Source organism: Chrysochloris asiatica, unplaced genomic scaffold (assembly GCF_000296735.1).
Source record: "Chrysochloris asiatica unplaced genomic scaffold, ChrAsi1.0 scaffold00012, whole genome shotgun sequence".
Lineage (NCBI taxonomy): Eukaryota > Metazoa > Chordata > Mammalia > Afrosoricida > Chrysochloridae > Chrysochloris > Chrysochloris asiatica.
The window spans coordinates 32,942,904-32,964,952 of record NW_006408530.1 but is presented as its reverse complement, the minus strand read 5'-3'; the positions used below and the strand labels follow the sequence as shown (position 1 = coordinate 32,964,952).

Genomic DNA, 22,049 nt, shown 5'->3' with positions numbered 1-22,049 from the left:
GACCAAATGATTTGGTGGGCCTTATATGGCCCCTAAGGAACTCTGGTATTGTAGTGGTTACAAATTGGGCTGTGAACCGCAAGCTCAGCAGTTCGAAACTACCAGCTGGTCCACGGGAGAAAGATGAGGCTTTCTGCTCCCGTAAAGATTTACAGCCTTGGAAACCCTGTACAGGGTCACTATGCGTCAGAACCGACTCCACGGCACATAACAACAACAACATAATGGCTTATAGGCTGGATGTCCCCCCATCCCTGTTTTAAATCCAAGTGTGTACAATTACAGTTAAAACTCTGTTAATATCCACAGCTGAATCGTGTCATCCAATCAATATCCTCTCCCACCTTTTCTTACCCAGAAATAGCAGGGCAAAAACATTTCGTGAGAATTACTGACTGTGGCTAAAAGAACCCTTAGATAAGTCACTACACCACAACTCCCCTGTTGAGAATTTGCATTTGCACCCCAGACATGCTGAATCAGAATCTACGTTTTAACTAGATCCCCAGGGGTCAGAATCACCAGTGGAATATGATGACCGTACCACTCCATCAGCTCGCTAGAAGGGCCTAAATGAGTCCATGCATGTAAGGGGAGCATGGTGGCTTTGTAGGATAAGTACTAGACTGCAAACCACTAGATCAGCGGTTCCCAGCCCACCAGCCACTCTGTGGAAAAAGGTACGACTTTCTGCTCCCGCAAAAGATTGACAAGCTCGGACACCAACTAGAGTTCTGTGAGTTAGAACTGACCCCATGGCACCTACCCCCACTACCACCACCATACATGTAAAGCCAGGCTCAGAGTAAATAGTAAACACTAGTTGGAAGTGGTGGTAGATTATGTTTTATTTCTGAGTAGAGGATGGATCACCAGACAGTAGTTAATGACTTGATTAAAACTGCAATCCAGAAAGATCTCTGACACCTGTGAAGAGGTTGACTCAAGAGGCTGGTTGTAGTAATCCTGGGACAGTCCAGGTAGCTAGGAGCAGAGCCTGGGGAGAAAACACATTTGATATTACACAGGTAGAGTCAACAGGACTTTGTGAGTAATTTGGGTGTGTGTGTGTGTGTATACTGTCACTGCACATATTTGTGTGTGCATGTATGAGTGTGTTATGTGTGTATGTGTGTGAGTATACTTTATTTGTGTGGATATATGTTGAGCGTAATGTGTTTGCGAGTGTGAAATTTCGGAGGTCACCAGGGTTTCTGGTACAAGTACCTGCAGGCGGGGAGTTGGGAGGAAGATGAAGTCCAGCTACAGATCACGGAGTGTAGTGACTCTGTAGGATAGACACTGCACAGCAAACTATAGGTCGGTAGTTCAAGCACAACAGCTGCTCCAAGAGAGAACCATGAGGCATTCTGCTCCCGCAAAGATTTACAGTCTCAGAAACCTTATGCAGAGTCACTGTGAGTTGGGTACAGACTCAAGGGCACTTATCATCATCAATAATAACATAGGAAAGGATGCTGGTCTGAGAAAGAAAGATGAATTCCCTTTGGATCTGTTGAGTTGGAAGTGCCTGCAGGACACTCAGGTGAGGAGGTTCGGGAGGCATTTGGATACTTGGTCCAAAAATTCATGAAACAGGTGTGAGCTGGAGACACCTCTGGGTTTCCTTAGCATCTCATGAGAGTGAAAGCATTGGTCATGGGTGGTGCTGACCACCACCACCCAGAATTGGTAGCTTCCCTCACCACACTGGATTCTGCAGAACTCTGAGAGCTGGGGTGGAATCATATTGTCACATCAGCTTTCAGAGTTAGACTTATGCTTGGGACATGTTTTTTCTTCTGGTAATATCTTGTGATTTTCTCATTTGAGAAATTACATCACTCCTCTCTGAAGGTAATGTCTACTTCCCAGAATTCACCATGCCTTAATGTTAAGAAGTTCATGGAGTTTATTAGCCTTCCCATATACTTCTTGATATCTGCCCAAACTTGCCCTCTTATTCTACTTCAGGGAGCCCCGATCTTTTCTGGTATTTGATGACAATACATGTGTATCCTATTATGCTATTTTCTCCCCAGTTGGTATGCCGAATCCTAGTCTTGAGCCTGTCTTCAGTGAGTGTTCTCCAGGGCAGAGCCAGGTAGACTGAGGACAGTCAAGCAGACTTTGGTCTGCCTTCACTAGTCAGCTTTTCACAGGGATTTGTTTCCTTGTCTGTCTTCAATGGTTAGTCAGTCATCTTTTTCAGGGGGTATGTTTCCTCTTGCACAAAGGACAGTTGCGTGCCTCCTCCCCTCCAATCCCTGCTAAAAGAGCATCCGGATCTCATTGGAGATTATAGGAATCTACCTAGAGTAGTGCAAGGAAACCTATGAGGTGGGGTTATGGAGAGTGTGGACAGCTGCTGCTCTTATGTTGCTGTTGTGTTAGTTGCTGTCCAAGCCATCCCCAGTCCATGGTGCTCCCATGCCCAGTGGGACAAAGTGCTTCTCAGTCCTGTGCCATCTACACTGTTAAGTGCCATTGTGTCAGTTCCAACTCACAGCAATCTTGTATGTATAGGGTTTCCAAAGGGCAACTGGTGGGTTTGAACTGCTGACCTCGTGGTTCACAATCCTGTGCTGATCCTACAGTGCCCCAGCAGGAGTCCATGCCGTCTCTATAGTGGGTTGCACTTCAGACCATTGTGATACATTGGGTTCTCACTGGCTGGTTACCAGAATCTTATCACCAGCTTTGCTTCCTAGTCCAACTTAGTCTGGAAGCTCTGCAGAAGCCTGTTGAGAATCATAGCAGCACACAAGCCTCCACCGTGTGGAGTGAACATTGTTAGCATCAAGCCCAGCTCTCCCACGTGGAAGACAAGAATATTACCGCTGAGCCAGCACTGCCTCGCGCTGTTAGAAGGATCCAGAAAGACCTAGGGAATCTAAGTAGTGGCTGTGGAGGGGCTAGGAACCAGACACAGCTCTGAACCCTGGTTTTCTCTCTTCTTTTTCCCTTTTCTCGGTCTTTCCTCTCTCTCTCTCTCTCTCTCTCATGTTCACAGAGCTGATGTCTCTGTCTTGCTCTCTTGCTAGGTCCCCCTATCAAGTGTCTGTCTTCCCCTTTCCTTCCTACTTTCAGCTCTTACCTGGTTCTCTTCCCACTCCCACCACACAACACTGTTAAATGGCTTCTTCTGAACTTGTCAGTTGACCCAGGACTGCCCAGACACCAACACTGAGTGGCCTTTTTGTCCTAAAGGCCACCACCACCTGGCAGTGATCAGACTTCTTGTGTACAGACTCCATTCCCAAAGAGGATCTAATGGGTTCGGCGCATCCTCACAGGCTGCTGGCCAATCTAACAGGCCTCTCTCCCCAGCCTCCCTTATGTCAGACACACACCCTGGGCTGGTCCGCCATGGCAGAAGTGAGGGGATGTATGACAGAATCCTCCTTCCTGCTTCTCAGGGACTGTGAGAGAGGTTAGAGTTTCTGGGGGGTGGGGTGGGGGGAGTAAGGGGGCATGGCTTACTAATGAATATTTTTTCATATATATGTTGTTGTCAAGTGTCATCAAGTCAGTAAGTCAGTTCTGACCCATAGCAACCCTGTATAGGGTTTCCAAGGAGTGGCTGGTGAGCTTAAACTGCTGGCCTTGCAGTCCAAACCAACTTTGCTGTCCAGCATATTAACCCAGGGCACCATACCTGGACTCAATATATATATGATCCTAAATTTAGCTCAGACAACAACCAGAATGCACCGTAGAAGCCAGGATGGTGAGACTTTGCCTCTCATACTTCGGACTTGTCGTAGGAGGGGAATACTTGGTAAAGTGGAAGATCATCAAAAAAGAGGCAGACCACAAGTACATGGATTGACACAGTGGCAGCAGTAATAGGCTCAAGCATAGCAATTGTGAGGATGACACAAGACAGGCATTGTTTGCTTCTGATGTGAAACTATGAGTTGGAACCAACTCAATGGCACCTGAAAACAGCAGGAAGTAGAAGTTTTTAAACTGTGCAGTCACCTCTACACTAATTCAGTGGCACACTTCTCTGAAATGATGACTTTTGCATCCTCCAGCTGCATGAAAGATGGCATGAAATTAAACTCTCAGTCCAGGTGTTCATTTTATTCAAACATCAGGATGCAGAGATGATTCGCTTGAATCTGAACAGTCATCTGATGGAGTACACGGATGGTGTGTTTTTTTCCAAGCATGAAGACTTTCTCTGTATTTGAAATAACCATTTTCCTGTCCACCAAACTTGGGGCATTATATAGCATTCTCCACTAAGGCAATTAATTCCCAGGCCCCCCAACTTTCTGAACAGTTGGCCCATCACAGTTAGCATAGAAGTATCCACATCCCATGGAAGCCCTGCTTGTCTCCTCTTTTCCTTCTGAGCCCCCTCTTCTTTCTCCACACTATGTGACTGGCGATCTGTATCCCTGTGGTCTGAAGTCACAAAACCAGCTACGATTCAATTTGCCTAAAGTGACTGAAAACAGGCTGCAAATGAGAAAACCATGCCGCACTTTTAAACAACTAGGAAACATTACGGAATTTGAATCTTCTAAGTATTAAAACACACACACATTCCAGTTTTGCAGCTTAGTCACTAAGAGATGTAATGTGAAGTGCTTCTGAGGGAAGAGAAAGTGAGTTTGTTGATGACCCACAGGTGGATTTGATATAGAAAATGTGCCTTGAAATCCAGGACCGGCAAATACAGAAAAGGGGCTTTGATTTGGTTTTTAATGAAAGTATAATTACTCTTGATGGCTTCAGTGCTAATCAAATTTTCTGCTTATTCTTTTCTCCCTTTTCTCTACCTCCGTAGTGTCATTATCTCTGCGGCTGCCAAGCTAATCAATATACATTGTAGGAAACTCTCATCTCCCCATGATCTGAATTAGGTGGGATCCAGTTCTGACAAAATGAGTTAATCATCACTGGAAACATTGGCAAGATCTGGGGCTGTTTGTATTCCTTGGGGACTGTTTAGCGTCTCCGAGAAAATAGCTTCATCCAACTACTGCGTTCACTGGGCTTTCCTTTCCCAAAGTTCCTCTCCCATAAAGAGGATGGGCCAAAGCACCTTGTTGACTCCCTGGTAATTACAAAGTGAGAATGATCCTTCAAAATAAGTGGCTATAAGCTGCCACAGGTATTCAGTACCATGTTGCTATATAATGTATTTCTTCTTGGAAATGTGTAGACCGACAATTTCACTGTTTCTACCCTCACAATCTAACCAGATTATTTTAATAAGAATTTCCAGAGTTGGATTGCTGGCCATAAGGAGACAGCAAGTTGTTACATGAATGATAGGAAAAGAGACATGCCTCTCCTTCTTATTTCTTTAGAATAAGAAGAACTACTTGGACATTATTCACACATACATGGAAGTACATGCAACTGTCTATGGTTCCAGCACCAAGAATATTCCCAGTTACGTGAAGAACCATGGTATTCTCAGTGGCCGGGACCTGCAGTTTCTTCTCCGAGAAACCAAGGTAAGCTTCTAGTCATTTTATAAAAACTTACCCATGGTCTCATTTACAGGTTTGTTTCCATTTGATGTCTGGATGAGGGTCAGAATCGCTCTAGCTTCCTTTTCAATGCTTCAGTGCCTCTTTAGGTCCTCTCTGGCAGTTTTGTTTTAGAACAGCTGTAGCGTAGAAGTTAGTGAATTTTGGAAAGAGATACCTATTGCTTTGCTCATTTGCTGGATCAAAAAAATTAACTGAGTAGTTACTCTGTGCCAGGGATCAAGCAGGGATCTGGGAATCCCTAAACAGGAAAGATAAGGCCTTACCCTTTTGATAGAGCGGCAGCCTCCACAGTTAAGCTAGGGCTATTTAACTTAGCCTCGACACCTCTTTTCAAAGACTCAGCCCCCAAATCAGCTTTTCCTCACACTTCTTCATCCAACAAGTATGTATTGGACATGGCATAGCATATTTCACAAAGATACTCTTCTGCATCCTACTTGGTTAATAACAACCGATGTTTTAAAAGCTCATGAGTTGGAATAAATGTAAAACTAAAGTTCTCCCATGTAAAATATCATATAATTCACAATAAAACATAAAGAAAAAAAAAAAAGCTCATGAGTGACCATCTAAGGTGTTATTATTGGTTTCTCCATCTGAAATAAAGAAGAATGAAGAAAATCAAAGATACACGGAAACAATTCATCTAGTGGACTAAACACCCACACAGACTTCAGTTTTTATGACTCTAAGATCAGAAGAACTAGATGGTGTGTAGCTACCATGAACAGCTGCTCTGCAAGGGATCCCATTAGAAGGTTCTGGATAGAGTAGAACAAACTCAAATCATAAAAAGGTCAGGCTTACTCGTCTAATAGAGACCATTGGGACTCCTAAGAGTATGGCCTAAATCACCCTTCTGGAAGTGAATTCACCCCCATGGCCAAACGATATACAGGTCGTAGTGGTTACGAGTTGGACTGCTAACCTCAAGCTCATCAGTTCAAAACTGCCAGCCACTCTGTGAAAGAAAGATGAAGCTTTCTGCTCCTATAAAAACTTACAACATTGGAAACCCTATACAAGGTCACTGTGAATCGGAACCGACTCCAAGGCACACCACCATCTATCCATACAAGGGAAAAAAATAACATTAGGGAGGTACACACTCATTAGAATAATGAACCATTTTGAGAACAAAGGATAGCATTTACCCAAGGACCAAGTTCAGAAGGGTTAGGAAAAAAGGAGGAAGAGAAACAGTAAACAGAGAGAGGAAATGGGATAAGTGACGTTTCATTGTGGGGTTTGTTTGCAGTGGATGATGTGGAACAAAATGTGTATGAATTTTTTTAATGGAAAACTGATTTGCTCTGTAAACGTTCATAAACCTTCCTCCATTCACAATCATTCCATCAGTCATCGATGGGAACACTGTATGTATTGACAGACAATAACTTCAGATGAGGAAATAACTCACTGCAGGCACGGGACACCGGGAAGATCGTGAGTGGTGTAGTAAATGAAGAGTGATGGCTGACAGAGTGAGAGTTAGGTGACAGAGCAGAGCAGGGAGTGACTGTTCCAGAGAAAACTAGAAACCAAGCCAATATTGTTGGCTGTTGTTGTTGTTGTTAGGTACCATCGAGTCAGTACCAACTCATAACAACCCTATGCACAACAGAAGGAAACAGTACCCTGTCCTGGGCCAACCTCACAATTGTTGCCATGCGTGAATACATTGATGCTCCCACTTTGCCAACCCATCATGTTGAGGGTGTTCCTCTTTTTCTCTGACCATCCACCTTACCAAACATGATATCCCTTCCCCAGTGACTGGTCCCTCCTGACAATATGTCCAAAGTCTTAGAGACAAAGTCTGGCCATCCTGGCCTCCAAGGGGACTCTGGCTGCACTTCTTCCAACACATATCTCTTCATTCTTTGACAGCCCATGATACTTTCAACATTCTTCTCCAACACCATAACTCAAAAGCATCAATTTTTATATGGTCTTCCTTATTCATTGTCCAACTTTTGCATACTTACGAGGTTATTAAAAATACCATGGCTTGAGTCAGGCACACCTTAGTCCTCAAGCTGACATCTTTGCTCTTCAGCACTTTAAAAAGGTCTTGTGCAGCAGAGTTGCCTAATGCAATACGTCATTTAAATTTCTTGATTGCTGCTTCCATGAATATTGATGGTTGATCCAAGAAGAAGTCCTTGTCAACTTCAATCTTTTCTCCGTTGATAAGAATGTTGTTTATTGGTCCACTAGTGAGAATTTTTGTATTCTTTACATTGAGATGCAATCCATACCAAAGGCTGTGTGCTGTTTGATCTTCATCAGTATTTTAAGTCGTTTTCAGTTTCAGTAAGCAAGGTAGCATCACAGATCTACATATCACATGTTGTTAATAAGTCTTACACCTATCCTGATGCCACATTTTTCTTCATATAACACAGCTTCTAAGATTATTTGCTCAGCATACAGGTTGAATAAGTATGGTGAAAGAATACAACCTTGTTGCACACCTTTCTTAATTTTAAACTGCATTCAGTGTTTCCATGTTATGTTCAAACAACTACGTCTTGGTCCGTGTACATGTTCTTCATGAGCACAATTAAGTGTTCCAGAATACTCATACTTTGCAATGTTGTCCATAGCATCTCATGATCCACACAATCGAAAGTCTGTGTGTAGTCAATAAAGCACAGGTAAACATCTTTTCTGGTATTCTCTGCTTTCAGCCAAGATCCATCTGACGTCAGCAATGATATCCCACATGCCACATCCTCTTCTGAATCTGGCTTGAACCTCTGGAAGTTCTCTGTCCATGTATGCTTGTAGCCGTTTCTGTATTACCTTTAGTAAAACTTTACTCACTTGGGGTATCAAAGATATTGTGCGATGATTTCCACATTCTGTTGGGTCACCTCTCTTTGGAATGGGCACAAATACGGATCTCTTCCAATCAGTCGGCCAGATAGTTGTCTTCCAAATTTCTTGGAAGTGGTGAGTGAGTGCCTCCTGTGCCGCCTCACTTTCTTAAAAGATTTCCATTTGTATTCCATCAATTACTAGTATCTTGTTCTTTGCCAATTTCTTCAATGCTCCTTGGACTTCTTCCTCCAATATCATTGGCTGTTGATCATGTACTACCTCTTGAAATGGTTGAACATCGACCATTTTTTCCTTTTGGTATGGTGACTCTGTGTATTCCTTCCATCTTCTTTTGATGCTTTCTGCATCATTCAGTAATTTGTCCATAGAATCCTTCAATAGCAAAAGCTGAGGCTTGATTTTATTCTTCAGTTCCCTCAGCTTAAGAAATGCTGAGCGTGTTCTCCCCTTTTGGTTTTCTAGCTACAGGTCTTTGCAAATTTCGTTGTAATATTTGACTTTGTCTTGTTAAGCTGACCTTTGACATTTTCTGTTCAGCTCTTGTACCTCCTAATCTTGTACAAAATTTCTTCCATTTGCTTTAGCATCTCTATGCTGGAGAGCATGTTTCAGAATCTCTTCTGACATGCATTTTGATCTCTTCCTTCTTTTCTTGTCTTTGCTTTCATCCTGTATGATGTTCTTGATGTCATCCTACAACTCTTCTGGTCTTGGTCTTTAGTGTTTAATGTATCAAATTTGTTTTTCAGATGATCTCTATGTTCAGGTGGGATATATTCAAGGTCATATTTTGGCTCTCGTGGACTTGTTTTCATTTACTTCAGCTTCAGTCTGAATTTGCATATGAGCAATTGATGGTCTATTCCACAATCTGCCTCTGGCCTTGTTTTGGCTGATGATATGGAGCTTTTCCACCCTCTCTTTCCACAGATGTAGTCAATTTGATTTCTTTGTATTCCATCTGGTGAGGTCCATGTGCATAATGGTCTCTTATGCTGTCTAAAGAAGGCATTTGAAATGAACAGATCATTGATTTTGCAGCATTCTGTCATGTGATCGCCCACATCATTTCTGTCACCAAGCCATATTTTCCAACTACTGATCCTTCTTCTTTGTTTCCAACCTTTGCATTCTAATCGCCATTGATTATCAATATATCTTAATTGCATGTTTGATCAATTTCAGATTAAAGAAGTTGGTAGAATTCTTCTATTTCATCTTCACTGGCTTTAGTGGTTAGTGCGTAAATTTGAGTAATAGTGGTATTAACTGGTCTTCCTTATAGGCGCATGGATATTATCCTATCACAGAAAGCATTGTACCTCAAGACAGATTATGATATGTTCTTTTTGACGCTGAATGCAATGCCATTTCTCTTCATTTGTCATTCCTGGCATAGTAAACTATGTGATTATAAGATTCAAAATGGCCAATGCCCATCCATTTCAGCTCATTAGTGCCTAGGATATCGATGTTTATGCCTTCCTTTCATTTTTGACATTTCCAATTTTCCTAGATTCATACTTCTTACATCCCATGTTCCAATTATTAATGGATGTTTACAGCTGTTTCTCTTCATTTTGAATTGTGCCCCATCAGCAAATGAAGGTTCCAAGAGCTTTTCTCCATTTGCATCATCATCACGATCAACTCTACTCTGAGGAGGAAGCTCTTCCCCAGTCACATTTTGAGTGCCTTCCAACCTGAGGGGCTCATTTTCCGGCACTATATCTTTTTTTTTTTTTTAAGTTTTATTGTGAATTATATGATCGTTTACATGGGAGAACTTTACTTTTATATTCATTCCATCTTATATCATCTCACTGCCATGGTTCCAATCCCCTCCATGCATCATCAACCACCCAAAGGGTATATCCCAGAAACCTGCCCCCTACACTTCCCCCTCCTCCCCCCAGTTTTTGGCCCACAGTCCCTTTCCCTCTCTGGGTCCAAGGTCCCCAGTCGCTTCATCACTCCACGTCATCATCTCTGTCTCTGTCTCAGGCATCTCTGTTTCTCTGGGTAGGGTCCCGCTCTTGGCTCTTCTCCGTTGATGGTCCCAGAGGCCTCCGCTCCTATCCTGGAGAATTAATCACTCCCTTCCTTGTTACTCCAGCACTATATCTTACAGTATTTTTCTGCTATTCATAAGGTTTTCAGTGACCAAATATTCAGAAGTAATTTGCCTTTCCTTCTTCCTAGTCTGTCTTCATCTAGAAGCTCATCTGAAACCTGCCCATCGTGGGTGACCTGCTGGTATTTATAATACCCATGGCATAGCTTCCAGAATCACAGCAACTCACAAGCCACCACAGTACGACAAACAGACAAGTAGTGGAATATTGTTGGTAGATGCTGTCGAGTTGGTCCTGGTCATAGCAACCTTTTGTACAATCAAACACTGCCTGATCATGCCCCACCCTCACAGTCATCGGTATGTTTGAGTCCATGGTTGTAGTCAGTGTGTCAGTCCATCTCATTGGGGATCTGCCCTCTTTTGCTGACCCTCTCCTTTCCAAGCATGGTGTCCTTCTCCAGGACCTGGCCCCTCCTGACAACATGTCATAAGTACATGAGGTGGAGACTCACCATCCTTGTTTCTAAGGCGCATTTAGGCTGTACTTGTTCCAAGACAGATTTATTCATTCTTATAACAGTTCACAAGGAGCTCTGGTAGCATGGTAGTTAGAATCAGGCTGCTAACCGCAAGCAGTTCAAAACTACTAACTGTTCCATGGGAGAAAGATGAGACTTTCTGCTCCCCCCATAAAGATTTACAACCTCGGAAACCCTATACAGGGTCGCTGTAATGGAAAACAACTCCACAGCACACCTCCACCACCATGGTAGATTTCGTATTCTTCACCAACACTATAGTTATCAAAGACATTTATTCTTCTTCTGGCTTCTTTATTCATTGTCCAGCTTTTGAATGCATGTGAGGCAATTAAAAATGCCATGGTTTGAGTCAGGTGGGTCAGATACACTTTAGTTCTTAACACAGCATTTTTGCACTTGAAAGAGGGTTTGTTTGTTTTTTTTCCACAGATTTGCCCAATGCAATACATTGCTTGATTTCTTGACTACTGCTTCCAAGGGCATTAATAGTGAACTCTTTAGTCTTTGACATCTTCATTCTTTCCTTAGTTTGTTGTGATGTTGCTTATTGGTCCAGTTGTGAGAAATTTTATTTTCTTTTTTGCAGTTTCTCTCCCTGGGAATATATTTGATGATTTCTAGCTCTAAGTCATTTGCACGATGGCATGATAAGATAGTTGGCAAGGCTGTTAGCTCCTTGGGCAAAAGCTTTGTTTGTTTTCATTAAGATTATATTTCCTTACAAGACTCTTTGTGGTCTGGTACCTGTGTGTGGCGTTCCCACCCTAGGTTTTTCCGTTCACCTTCTGTCTCAAGTAGACACCTCCAAGTTGTCAGCAGGTTGCGTCCCTTTAGTGACAATGGTGTTTTTGCCATTTGTCTCATTGTTCTTTTCCCAATGTAAGGTTGTGGCATCAGCTCCTTTAGAACAACATTTGGCAGTGCTGCTTTTCAGCAATATATCATTTCTGTCTTACACACTTTTATGAACCTAACCTTGTGGATGTTTTACTCAGCCTTGCAAATTTTTAAAGAACCCTTTTCCCTCCTATCCATAGGCCCTGTCAGAGAATGGTACATAGGCCAGAACTAAAATCCTTGATGGTCCACAGAAGGACACAGGAGAAGCCTGGAAGGCTCAAACCGGGACATTGAGGATTGTCCCAAACCTAGGGTTGCAGCCTAAATTCTGAGTGTAAGGGACATGGCATTCATCCTTGAAAAACCAGTGGATGTCACTGATCCTATTATATGTCATCTGTTCATCAGACTTCTTGTTGTTAAGTACCATCGAGTCAGTTCTGACTTATAGTGACTGGTGGGTTTGAACCGCCTATATTAAAATACCCTGAATGGAATTGTAATTTAAAACACCTGGAAAATATGATGGAAACAGGGCAGTGTATTGCTCACTAAGTCTCCCCTTCTATGCAGAACACAAGCAGCAGGCGCTAAATTCCTAAAAGAATGGATCTTAGGCTTTAAAGTAATGAAGCTAAAAACCAGTCAGACTTTGCATTTATAACCCCTTTCTGCCTCCAACTCTGTCCTCTATTTCTTGGGACATTTTATAAGATATTTATTCTCCCTCACATTGGAAGTGGAAAGCTAGAGGTGTGTGCAAGAAAGTAAATGTCTGCAAAATGAACAAGATTCCCGCAGTTCTCACACTGGTTATCAGAGAGGCAAGCAGGTCTGTGATTTCTTAAGAGGTTCTGAGATAGATAGAAATGATGGATGTGTAATCAGCTTCTGACTCATTATTTTTCATTATGAGCCATCTTTGCTTCTCTCCACCAAGCCCAGGAAAGTCTCTGCTCAGCAGAATTTTGTCCTGGTATGCCATTAGGGACCCAGGCATCATTAGCTGACTTCTGCTGCAGGGAGCCTGTGACGACAAGAGGAATTCAGTGTAATGAAAATCAGGGCTAAAAGAGCTGGGGACTTGTCAAATCCAAAAGACCTTTCTAATAGGAATATGGATGTGGGTGAATTCATTATTTATCAGAGGCCCACAGACAAGTCATTCTGTCCAACAAACTCCAGGCATGCATTCTAAAGCAGCCAATCAAGACTCACCAGGGTGGCCTGATGTTATTTGTGATGCATCCCCCCTGCTCCTTTAATATGGTTTCTTTCCGCACCTTCCAGATTTTAACCTCTTCATGTCCACCTTCCAGTTTCTCAAGGAAGGCTCATTATTCTGTACTAGATCCTGATAAGGCCTCCACATCCCACACTTGGATGAAGGAACAGCCAGACTGGACCAGGATAGTGAATAGTGAGGCAGAACAGGTACCTCCCTCTCTGCAGGAAACTTGGAGGGAGTGGGGTACTGCTGTTCATACTGTCCCTGCATGCCTCCGCCACCCCAACTTCTGCTTATTCCCCCCTCTAAGACTTAAGATATCACAGTGATCCTGTCCTTATCCCTCATCAGTTCATCAGGTTACTATGAGACTCTCCTCTAATTCAGGACGGAGTTGACAGACAAACACACAGTATGTATAACCCCTGTTCCATATCATCTTCATCCGTGACACTCTTATCAGTCATGACTCTTCCAGCTGAGCTTGCCTCTGGTTACATAATCTTCTCAAAAACCCCAGGGCCTCAGGCAGCTACAGCCAGTGGAAGCAGACCTTCAGGCAGCTCCATGAGGGCAGAGGAGCTTTGTTTGTTCTGTTTACGGGTCCATCCCAAGTGCCTAGAGCAGCTCTTGGCTTGTAGAAGACATTCAGCTAATCTTATAAAGAATTAAGGAATGAGGACAAGATGAAATCCAGTGGCCATCTAGGATCTTGGGCCAACATCCTCCTGTTCTCATGCCTCACAAGCCTAGATCTTTGAGATCCCCCCAGCTGCCCTCTCCTATCCCGTGCCCACCTCTCTGTGGTGCTGCCCACATCCCCAGGACCTGTGAATGTTCACTCAAGAGCTCACTTAATAATTTACAAGGAGCAGCCCACCTTCCATTTCTGGTTTAGGTCTCAGTTACCCTGAGCCCTCAGCAGGTTTCTTCTTAGTGTCCCATAGAGTAAAGTATTCCCATTCCATCTTGATGGGAGAGATTCCATACATACACATAGAATGAATAAAGCACAGACATAGGATTCAGTAACCTCTCTGACTATGAAGACACTCCCCACACCCAAATACACACCAGACAGTTCAGCCTGCCCTCACAGGGACACCTGGTTGCTGGATTCATTTGCTCACCCAGACTTTCTTCTGGACAATGTGGACACAGGGATGGCCAAATCAGTCTTGCTGATCAGGTATGACAGATAAGGCTAACAGGTCAACAGGGACTCAGAGATGCCGCCCATCTCTTCTCAGACCAGTAAGTTTAGGATTTTGAATTCTGTTCTAGATTTTTATCCTACTGTGCCCTGTACCTTCTGTTGTGATTTTGATCAGAGGTCATAGCTCCTGGTAGCCGAGCACCATCAGTTCTTTGAGTCTCAGGCTAGTGGAGACTGTGGTTCATGTGGTCCGTTTAGTCCTTTGGACTAATGGTTCTCTTAGTCTTGAGCTTTTTTCACTTTTCTCTGCTCTGGATAGGGAGAGACAATAGTTGCATCTTAAATGGCTGCTTTAAAGCTTCTAAGGCCCCAGTCACTGCTCGCCATAGTAGGTGTAGATCATCGTCTCTGTGTGGACTATGTTATGCCTGTTGATCTTGATGACCCCTAAGACAATGGTCTAAAGTTCCCAAACCCAGGAACTCTGTCCCTCAAAGTATTTGGTTAGGCCTCAGTTTTCATGTCTATCTATATCTATCTATCTATCTATCTATCTATCTATCTATCTATCTATCTATCTATCTGTCTAGATAGATAGATATAAATAGATATAGATATTTGTGAGAGAGAGAGAGAGAGAGAGAGAGAGAGAGAGAGAGCACAGCACTATCTTCTGCCAAGCCTATATACAGGGTTTTTTTGTTGTTGTTTTGTTTTGTTTTTCTTAAATGTTTTATTGTGAATTATATGATAGTTTACATGAGAGAACATTAGTTTTACATTCATTCTATCGTATATCGTCTCATTGCCATGGTTACAATCCCCTCCATGCAATCCTTCCCCCTCGTACCTCCCAGGTCTTCAGCACACAGTCACTCTCCCTCTCTGAATCTAAAGTCTCCAGCTGCTCCATCGCTCCACGTCATCATCTCTGCCTCCATTTCAGGCATCACTGCTTCTCTGGGTAGGGACCCGCTCTCTGCTCTTCTCCCTTCATGGTCCTAGGGGCCTCCGCTCCTAGACTGAAAAGTTAATCACTCCCCTCCTTGCTAGAAAACGTCTACCTTTACTTTTCCAACCCTCACAATCAGTCCTGATAACAATTATTCACTATTGTATCACAAGAGACCCGTCTGCATTTCATTGCACCAGCCCCACCTAGACAGATTGGATTATACAGGGTTTTCAATGGCTGATGTTTCTGAAGTAGGCTGCCAGACCTTTCTTCCAAGGTTCCTCTGGATTGACTCAAATCTCCAACCTTCTGGTTAGCGGCAGAGCACATTAACCATTAAAAACGATGTCAGCAGTAAAACCTCACCATAATGCTCTAAGTGGAGTCACACAATTGCATTTCATTCTCGATTTGACACGCTTTATACGCTGTGGGTTAATGCACTGGAATGCAAAGTCAGTTTGAGCCACAAGGTCAGTGGTACAAGGTCACCAGCGCTCCTTGGTTAGAAACCCTATACAGGGTCGCTATGGGTCAAACTGACTCACCGGCACGTAACAACAACAGTCCATCGGTGGACAGGACTCCCAGTTTGGAACTGTAGGATCAGCACTAATCTGTGAGCCACAAGTTCGGCAGTTCAAACCCACCAGCTCCTCCTCAGAAACCCTATACCAGGGTCACTATGAGTCGGAACCGACTCTGTGGAACCCAACAATTGTGGTGCACATTGCCATGAAAATAGCAGCCACTTTATCTACACCCTGTGTGTGTGCCAGTCCTAGTGCTAACCTCTCTCTCTGGATTATCGCTTCTCATTACAAACGTCCTGAAGGCTGAGGCTTAGGTAGTGGGTGAGAGGTGATCAGAAACAACTCCCCCAAGGACATGATGCTCGAGCTGAATTTTAGTGATCAACGTTTTGTGTGACACAGCTGTGGATTTTCAGCCTTTCCAGTTTTAAATTTATCCAAATGTTCTACTCCCCAGTCTCCAAGGGTGTGAACCACAAGGTTGGTGGTTCAAACCCAGCCTCCTCAGAAACCATATACAGGGTTGCTATGAGTCTGACCTAACTCAGCAGTACTTAACAACAGTCTCTAAATTAATGAGTTTATACTACAAAGTTTCTCATCGGAGTTTATACTGGTGCTTTCAAAGGACTAAAGAGCTGGAACTTTTGGTCTTGGTATGGTTGCTTTATTTTGCTCCTAAAAGGGCACTTGGATGACTGGACACCATCAGGGAGGTGACCCCAGTGTAGCAGCTGACCTTGAGAACATTGGACACTTCAGCATACCTGACAAGTGTCCTTGTCTTTGATTCCTTAGCCCTTCTATCCTTAGACAAGGGAGTCTTCAGGTAGTGTGACTGAGGGGCTTGTGGAGCCCGAGGGAGGATGCAGTCTACTTGCATGGGAGAAAGCTTGGCTCCTGTGACTCTTTCTGACAGCATCAGGTACTTCTGGTGCATCGGGTATACTGGGGGCATCAGGTACATCGGTTACAGTGGGTACATCAGTACTATCAGGTACATCGGGCCATTGGGCACAGTTTTACTATATCCTATAGGATTGCTTTGAGTCAAAATCTACTTAATAGCAAAAGGTTTGGTTTGGTGTGGTGTGTTACTTTGACTAAGGTCCCATATCTGAAGAAAATTAGTTCCCAGTTGGCCTCAGAGAATTCATAGAAAGAAACATCCAACAAGTTGCTACAGTTGCAAAGCAAATAAATAATGAAGTCAGGATTCAAGCCATGGACTCCTTGACCTCAAAGCCCGGGTGTTGAAACACCACATCAACCCAGACTTTGTGCCAATTATCGATATGGTGGTTAAGTTAAGATTAACTCATTGCTCTGACTCCCTTCTGAGGCAACCCACCAATTTAGTGAATTAAAACTAATCTCAGTTAGCCAAAACTAATCTGTATAGTGGTTATGAGTCGGGCTGCTAACCTCAAAGTCAGCAGTTCTAAACTACTAGCTGTTCCACAGGAGAAAGATGAGGCTTTCTGCTCCCGTAAAGCTTTATAGCCTCAGAAACCCTATTCAGGGTCAGTATGAGTCGGAACCGACTCCACGGCACATAACCAGCACTACCAAACTTAGTTAATTAAAACTAATCAGAGGACCACAGGTGTCCCAAGCCCGTAGTGGAGAAAGAGGTAGCCTGCTGCACAGTCCTAGACCAGAGCTGGTAGTGGGTGGTGTGGAGACAACCTTGGAGCCGTACTTGGAGGAGTCCTGTGCACAGAGCCACAAAGACTAAATCTGGACTGCCATGAGACCCTATCTAAGGAGTATGCTGGGATGGTATCTGTTCTAGCTCAGAAAGCTTCTAAACTAATCTTGGACCCCCTGCTCTTCTGTGGTGTGTCTAGAATCAGATGATGGAAACATTATGATCCAGAGGCTGAATCATAGCATCATAGCACTGCACAAAATGACCTCTGGACCCATCAGTTTTCCAGAGGATCAGGTTTATTATCTTAGAGAACTATTCAAGTTTCAGTTGTGAGGCCCTTCATTTCATGGGCATTGGACATTTGTGCTTTCTTTTTGAGTATGTTGTTGTGGTTTGGGTGAAAGTTGATGGGGCAGATTCGTTTCCTGATCAGCAGTTTATTTATGGATCGTTTTCTGACAGTGTGTCAGCTCTGTCTCCACTTCCACTCGAGGCTCCCGGTTTCTGTTTTTCCAAGCCTCCTGCCCCTTGCTACTGTCTGAATTTTGCTTTGGGGCAAGTGCCACCCTTTTGCTTGCAATAAAGAGCACATTACTGTTCACTTTTGAGGCCTTCCGATTGTTTGACTTTGAGGTAATCTCTGGGAGTGAGTCCGGTACTAGCTTTGGAGGGTGTCTGGAAGTCATGATGTTGGGGGTTCCACTTAGTTTCTCAGACCAACAGGTCTGAATTGTTTAATGAATGTGAATTTTGTTTTACATTTTTCTCCCTCTGTGTCTGGGACCTTCTGTAGTCAGTGGTGGTGGCCAGGCACCGGGCTTGTGAAGGACCTTGTTCCTGTGGGCTGTTGGTCCTTTGGATGAATTCTTTCCTAGAGTCTTTTGCTCTTCTTTGCTCCAATTGGGAGAGACCAGTAGTTGTTATCTTGGGTAGCCATTCCCAAGCATTTAAGACACTGGATGATTTTCTGTTTATTGTCATGTAAGCCACTTTTTTGGCACTCTCTTGACTAATCCATCAAAATATTAGTAAGCAGCATGTCCAGGTTACTTTGTATATAGAATTTCAATGAATCTGATTGGAGAAAAAAAATACATAATCAGAGAAGTATACAATGAGTGTATGTCTCTTACTTTGGGTTATCCTTGATGTTCCTCATCAAGAAACCAAAAAATAAGTTTGAAAATTGATCAGCTATATAAATCTTCCTAGAGGAGCTCTGGTAGCATAGTGGTTACAAATCAGGCTGCTAACCTCAAAGTCAGCAGTTCAAAACTACCATACTTTCTGTGGGAGAAGGATGAGGCTTTCTGCTCCTGTAAATATTTACAACCTTGGTGGTGCTGTGGGTTACACATTGGGATGCTAACCATAAGGTTGGCAGTTCAAACCCATCAGCCACTTTACAGGAGAAAGATGAGGCTTTCGCTTCTATAAAGAGTTACAGTCTCAAATCTATATAGGTTGGCCATCAATTAGAACCATTTCGATGGCAGTGAGTGTGGTTTGGCTTTCATTATAAGTTCATTGCTCCTATTAAGAGTTTGAAAACAGCTCCATTTCTCCTTTCACATGGAGCAGCAATGTGAGTAGTTCAGTAGTCTTTGTCCATGTGTAGGAATGCCCCGATCCTATGCCACAGTTAAAGTGCATGTGACGTCATCTGTTTTCTCTTGCTTAGTGTTAGCCTAAACATGAGGTTTTAGCACATGCAATCATTCTACTTTGTTGTTGCTGCTATTAAGTGATGTCGAGTCAGTTCCAACCCACAGCGACCTAGTACAGAGGTTCTGAGGAGCAGCTGGAGAGCTTGAGCCATTGACCTTGTGGTTCAAACCAAGTTTGCCATCCAGCACATTAACCCACAGCACCACACCAGGACTCCATTCTGCTTAGATGGAGCCAAAGTTGCAGCCGTGGAGTTATTCCTCTGGAATATCCTCATTAGAGTCCGGGCTTCTGAAGGCCAGGCAGAGTATAAATAAAGTATGTCCAGTTTTCTCCAGAGGCATGAAGCCCCAGCACTTGTTTGCATTCTTACATTGTGTCTCTTGTCTCCATGCAAAGGGAATCTGTAAGTAGGAAGAATGATGGGGCTGGGGAGTGGGGGGCAGTTAAAGGGAAAGCAATGTAGTGTAGTTCAGGTTCTGGTGTGTGGCAAGATCATAAGCACATGGAAGCATCCAGAATGCCTTTCAGAGGTTATGAGCTCTATCTACTTACCCTGTTGTCATTAAAACCTCAAATGTGCTATTTAACCTTAATACATCGGCTGCATTATAATGTCACAGGTAGTGAGTGCATAGGAAGCAGGACAAAACAATGCTCCTTGATAGACATGAGAGAAAACTGTTATTTTGGTATTTCCAAGTAATGCATTTCCTGCACTCCTAATTAGTGTGACGAGAAAACTCACGGCCAAGAAATTGTGTGGTATTTGCTTAAGCTGCGTTCTAAAATTGCACGGCTTTGGAGAGTTCACACAACTGTTTATTTTATGCACACGGAGACAGTCCAGTGCCAGCAGAGCAGAAACGATGGTGCGAATTGTTATTCAGATATAATTAAACGTAGGTGGTATTCAAGTCCATTAAGCAACAGCCTCCAAGCCTTTTAATTAATGGGTTCAAATTGGTTGGTCTGAAGGAGCTAATTAAAATTTGTTCCCAAGATTTTCTATTTAAATAAATGTATTGTGCTTCTTGCTTTTCCTTCGGGCTTCTTCGTTACAGTTTGGAGGTAATGAAGGTATCACTGCTTCAGGGCAGGCCCTTCTCTTCAGAGGTCAGGAAACAGTGGGAGCTCCAGGTCTCTTGGGAAACCTGCTGAGACCCCAGCTGCATCGTCAAAAAGATCTGGCAGCCCTGTGATTTCATAGTCCAACTGTGATCTGGTGGAAGTCCCCTGGTGTCCCCTCCCCGGAGTCTGATGGGGAGGACAGCTCACAGGCCTTTGAGCCAGACTCTGAGGACTGAGACTTTCACTGTTTCTTTCCATTTCTTCAGTGAGTTCCAGGTACACCCACCCCCACCCCTGAACCATACACAAACCCCCTACACTCCTAAGTTCTTGCTGATAATTTCACTATTATAGAGTTATTTATTTATTTATAGTTATAAAATATATATAGTTATTTATAATTATAAAATGGAGCCCGGGTGTGGTGCCGTAGTAGAATGCACTAGACCACAAGGTTGGTTTGAACCGCAGAGTCAGCGGGTCAGAGTCACCAGTGCTCCTCGGAAACCCTATACAGCGTTGCTATGAGCTGGAACTGACTGGGTGGCACTTAGCAGTAACAATAACTATATAATAAGAATGAGATCCAGACCACCACTTACCACTCTGAAAGGATCCCATAGGAGGTTCTGGGTAGATAGAGTGGGGGAAGAATGTGAAACAAAACTCAAAAGCCATAAAAAAAAGACTGGGCTTACTGGTCTGATAGAGATTGGTGGAACCCCATAGTCACCCTTCACACTTGGAACTGAATTCACCCCATAGCTCAACTTCCAGCCAAATGATAGGCCGATAAGGTGACAGTGATAGGAGGGAGGTAGGCACACATCCCTTAGAACAAACGACCATCTGAGATCAAAAGGGCAGCACTTGTCCTGGGATATGAAACTCAGGAAGGAAGGGATAGGACAGACAGACAGACAAGCCGGAAGTTGTAAACATAAGTGCAAAGAATGCTGTTATGTTGTGGGAACTGCAGTCAGTGTCACAGAAAAAACCATGTACGGATTGTTAAATAGAAAGCCAGTTTGTTGTGTACGTTTTCACTCTCTTCACAGTAAAAAGTTTTTTTTAAAAATTAAGTGAATGAGATCCAGGAGGAGCAGGCTCCAAGTGGATGTGGCGATCTCCCGTATATCCTACAGTTTCCAGGCTCCTAAAACTGCTTCCTGCCAGATCCTGTTCCTGGTCTCCAGTAGAAATGAACCAGAGTGTCCCCAGTGGGAAAGATGGCTAAGGGCTTGTCTACTAACAGAAATACGAGTGGTTTGAATCTCCCCAGAGGCACCTCTAAAGAAAGGACTGGTGAACTACTTCCAAAAAATCAGCCATTGAAAATCCTAGGTGCAGAGTCAGACTGTGTCACACATGGGGTAGCCGTGAGTCAGAATCCATCAAAGGCAACTGTGTTTTCTGGTAGCAGTGTTAGTAGCTAAGTCCATGGTACACTGAGCTGCTAATTGTAACCGTGGAGGTCTCAAGTCATCCGAGAAGTGTCTCAGAAGAAAATCTGGCGATCTACTTCTAAAAAACCAGCCATTTGAAACGCACTTCTATTCTGACACCTATGGGTAAGAGTTCAAACCCACTCGAAGGCACTTGACAACAATCTTGGGAGAAATACAGCCAGGATGTTCCTTAGAAGGAAGAATAGTAATGCCTCATCTCAAGTACTTTGGACATGTTGTCAGGTAGGACCAGGCCCTGGAGAAAGAGCATCATACTTAAAAAAGTAGAGTCAGCAAAAACAGAGGAAGACCCTCAACAAGATGGACTGACACCATGGCTACACCAGTGGGTTGAAACATAGTGATGGAATGATTTCATTCTGTTATACACAGGGTCACTATGAATTGTAACCAGCTGGATGGTATCTAACAATACCAGCAACTATCCCCTCTGAAATTCTTTGACAGCAAAGCCAGTAGTCTCAAGATTTGAGGAAATGAAAGTTTATCCTTA

General features: G+C 43.4%; 1 protein-coding gene across 1 annotated transcript in view; it reads left to right on the top strand.

The window, feature by feature from the left end:
- MGAT5 (mannosyl (alpha-1,6-)-glycoprotein beta-1,6-N-acetyl-glucosaminyltransferase) overlaps positions 1-22,049 on the top strand; it is a 307,459-nt gene that overhangs the window by 239,903 nt on the left and 45,507 nt on the right. The window contains exon 11 of the mRNA XM_006834588.1: positions 5,328-5,477. Coding sequence (XP_006834651.1) covers positions 5,328-5,477 — 150 coding nt within the window. The remainder of the gene's footprint in view (positions 1-5,327; positions 5,478-22,049) is intronic.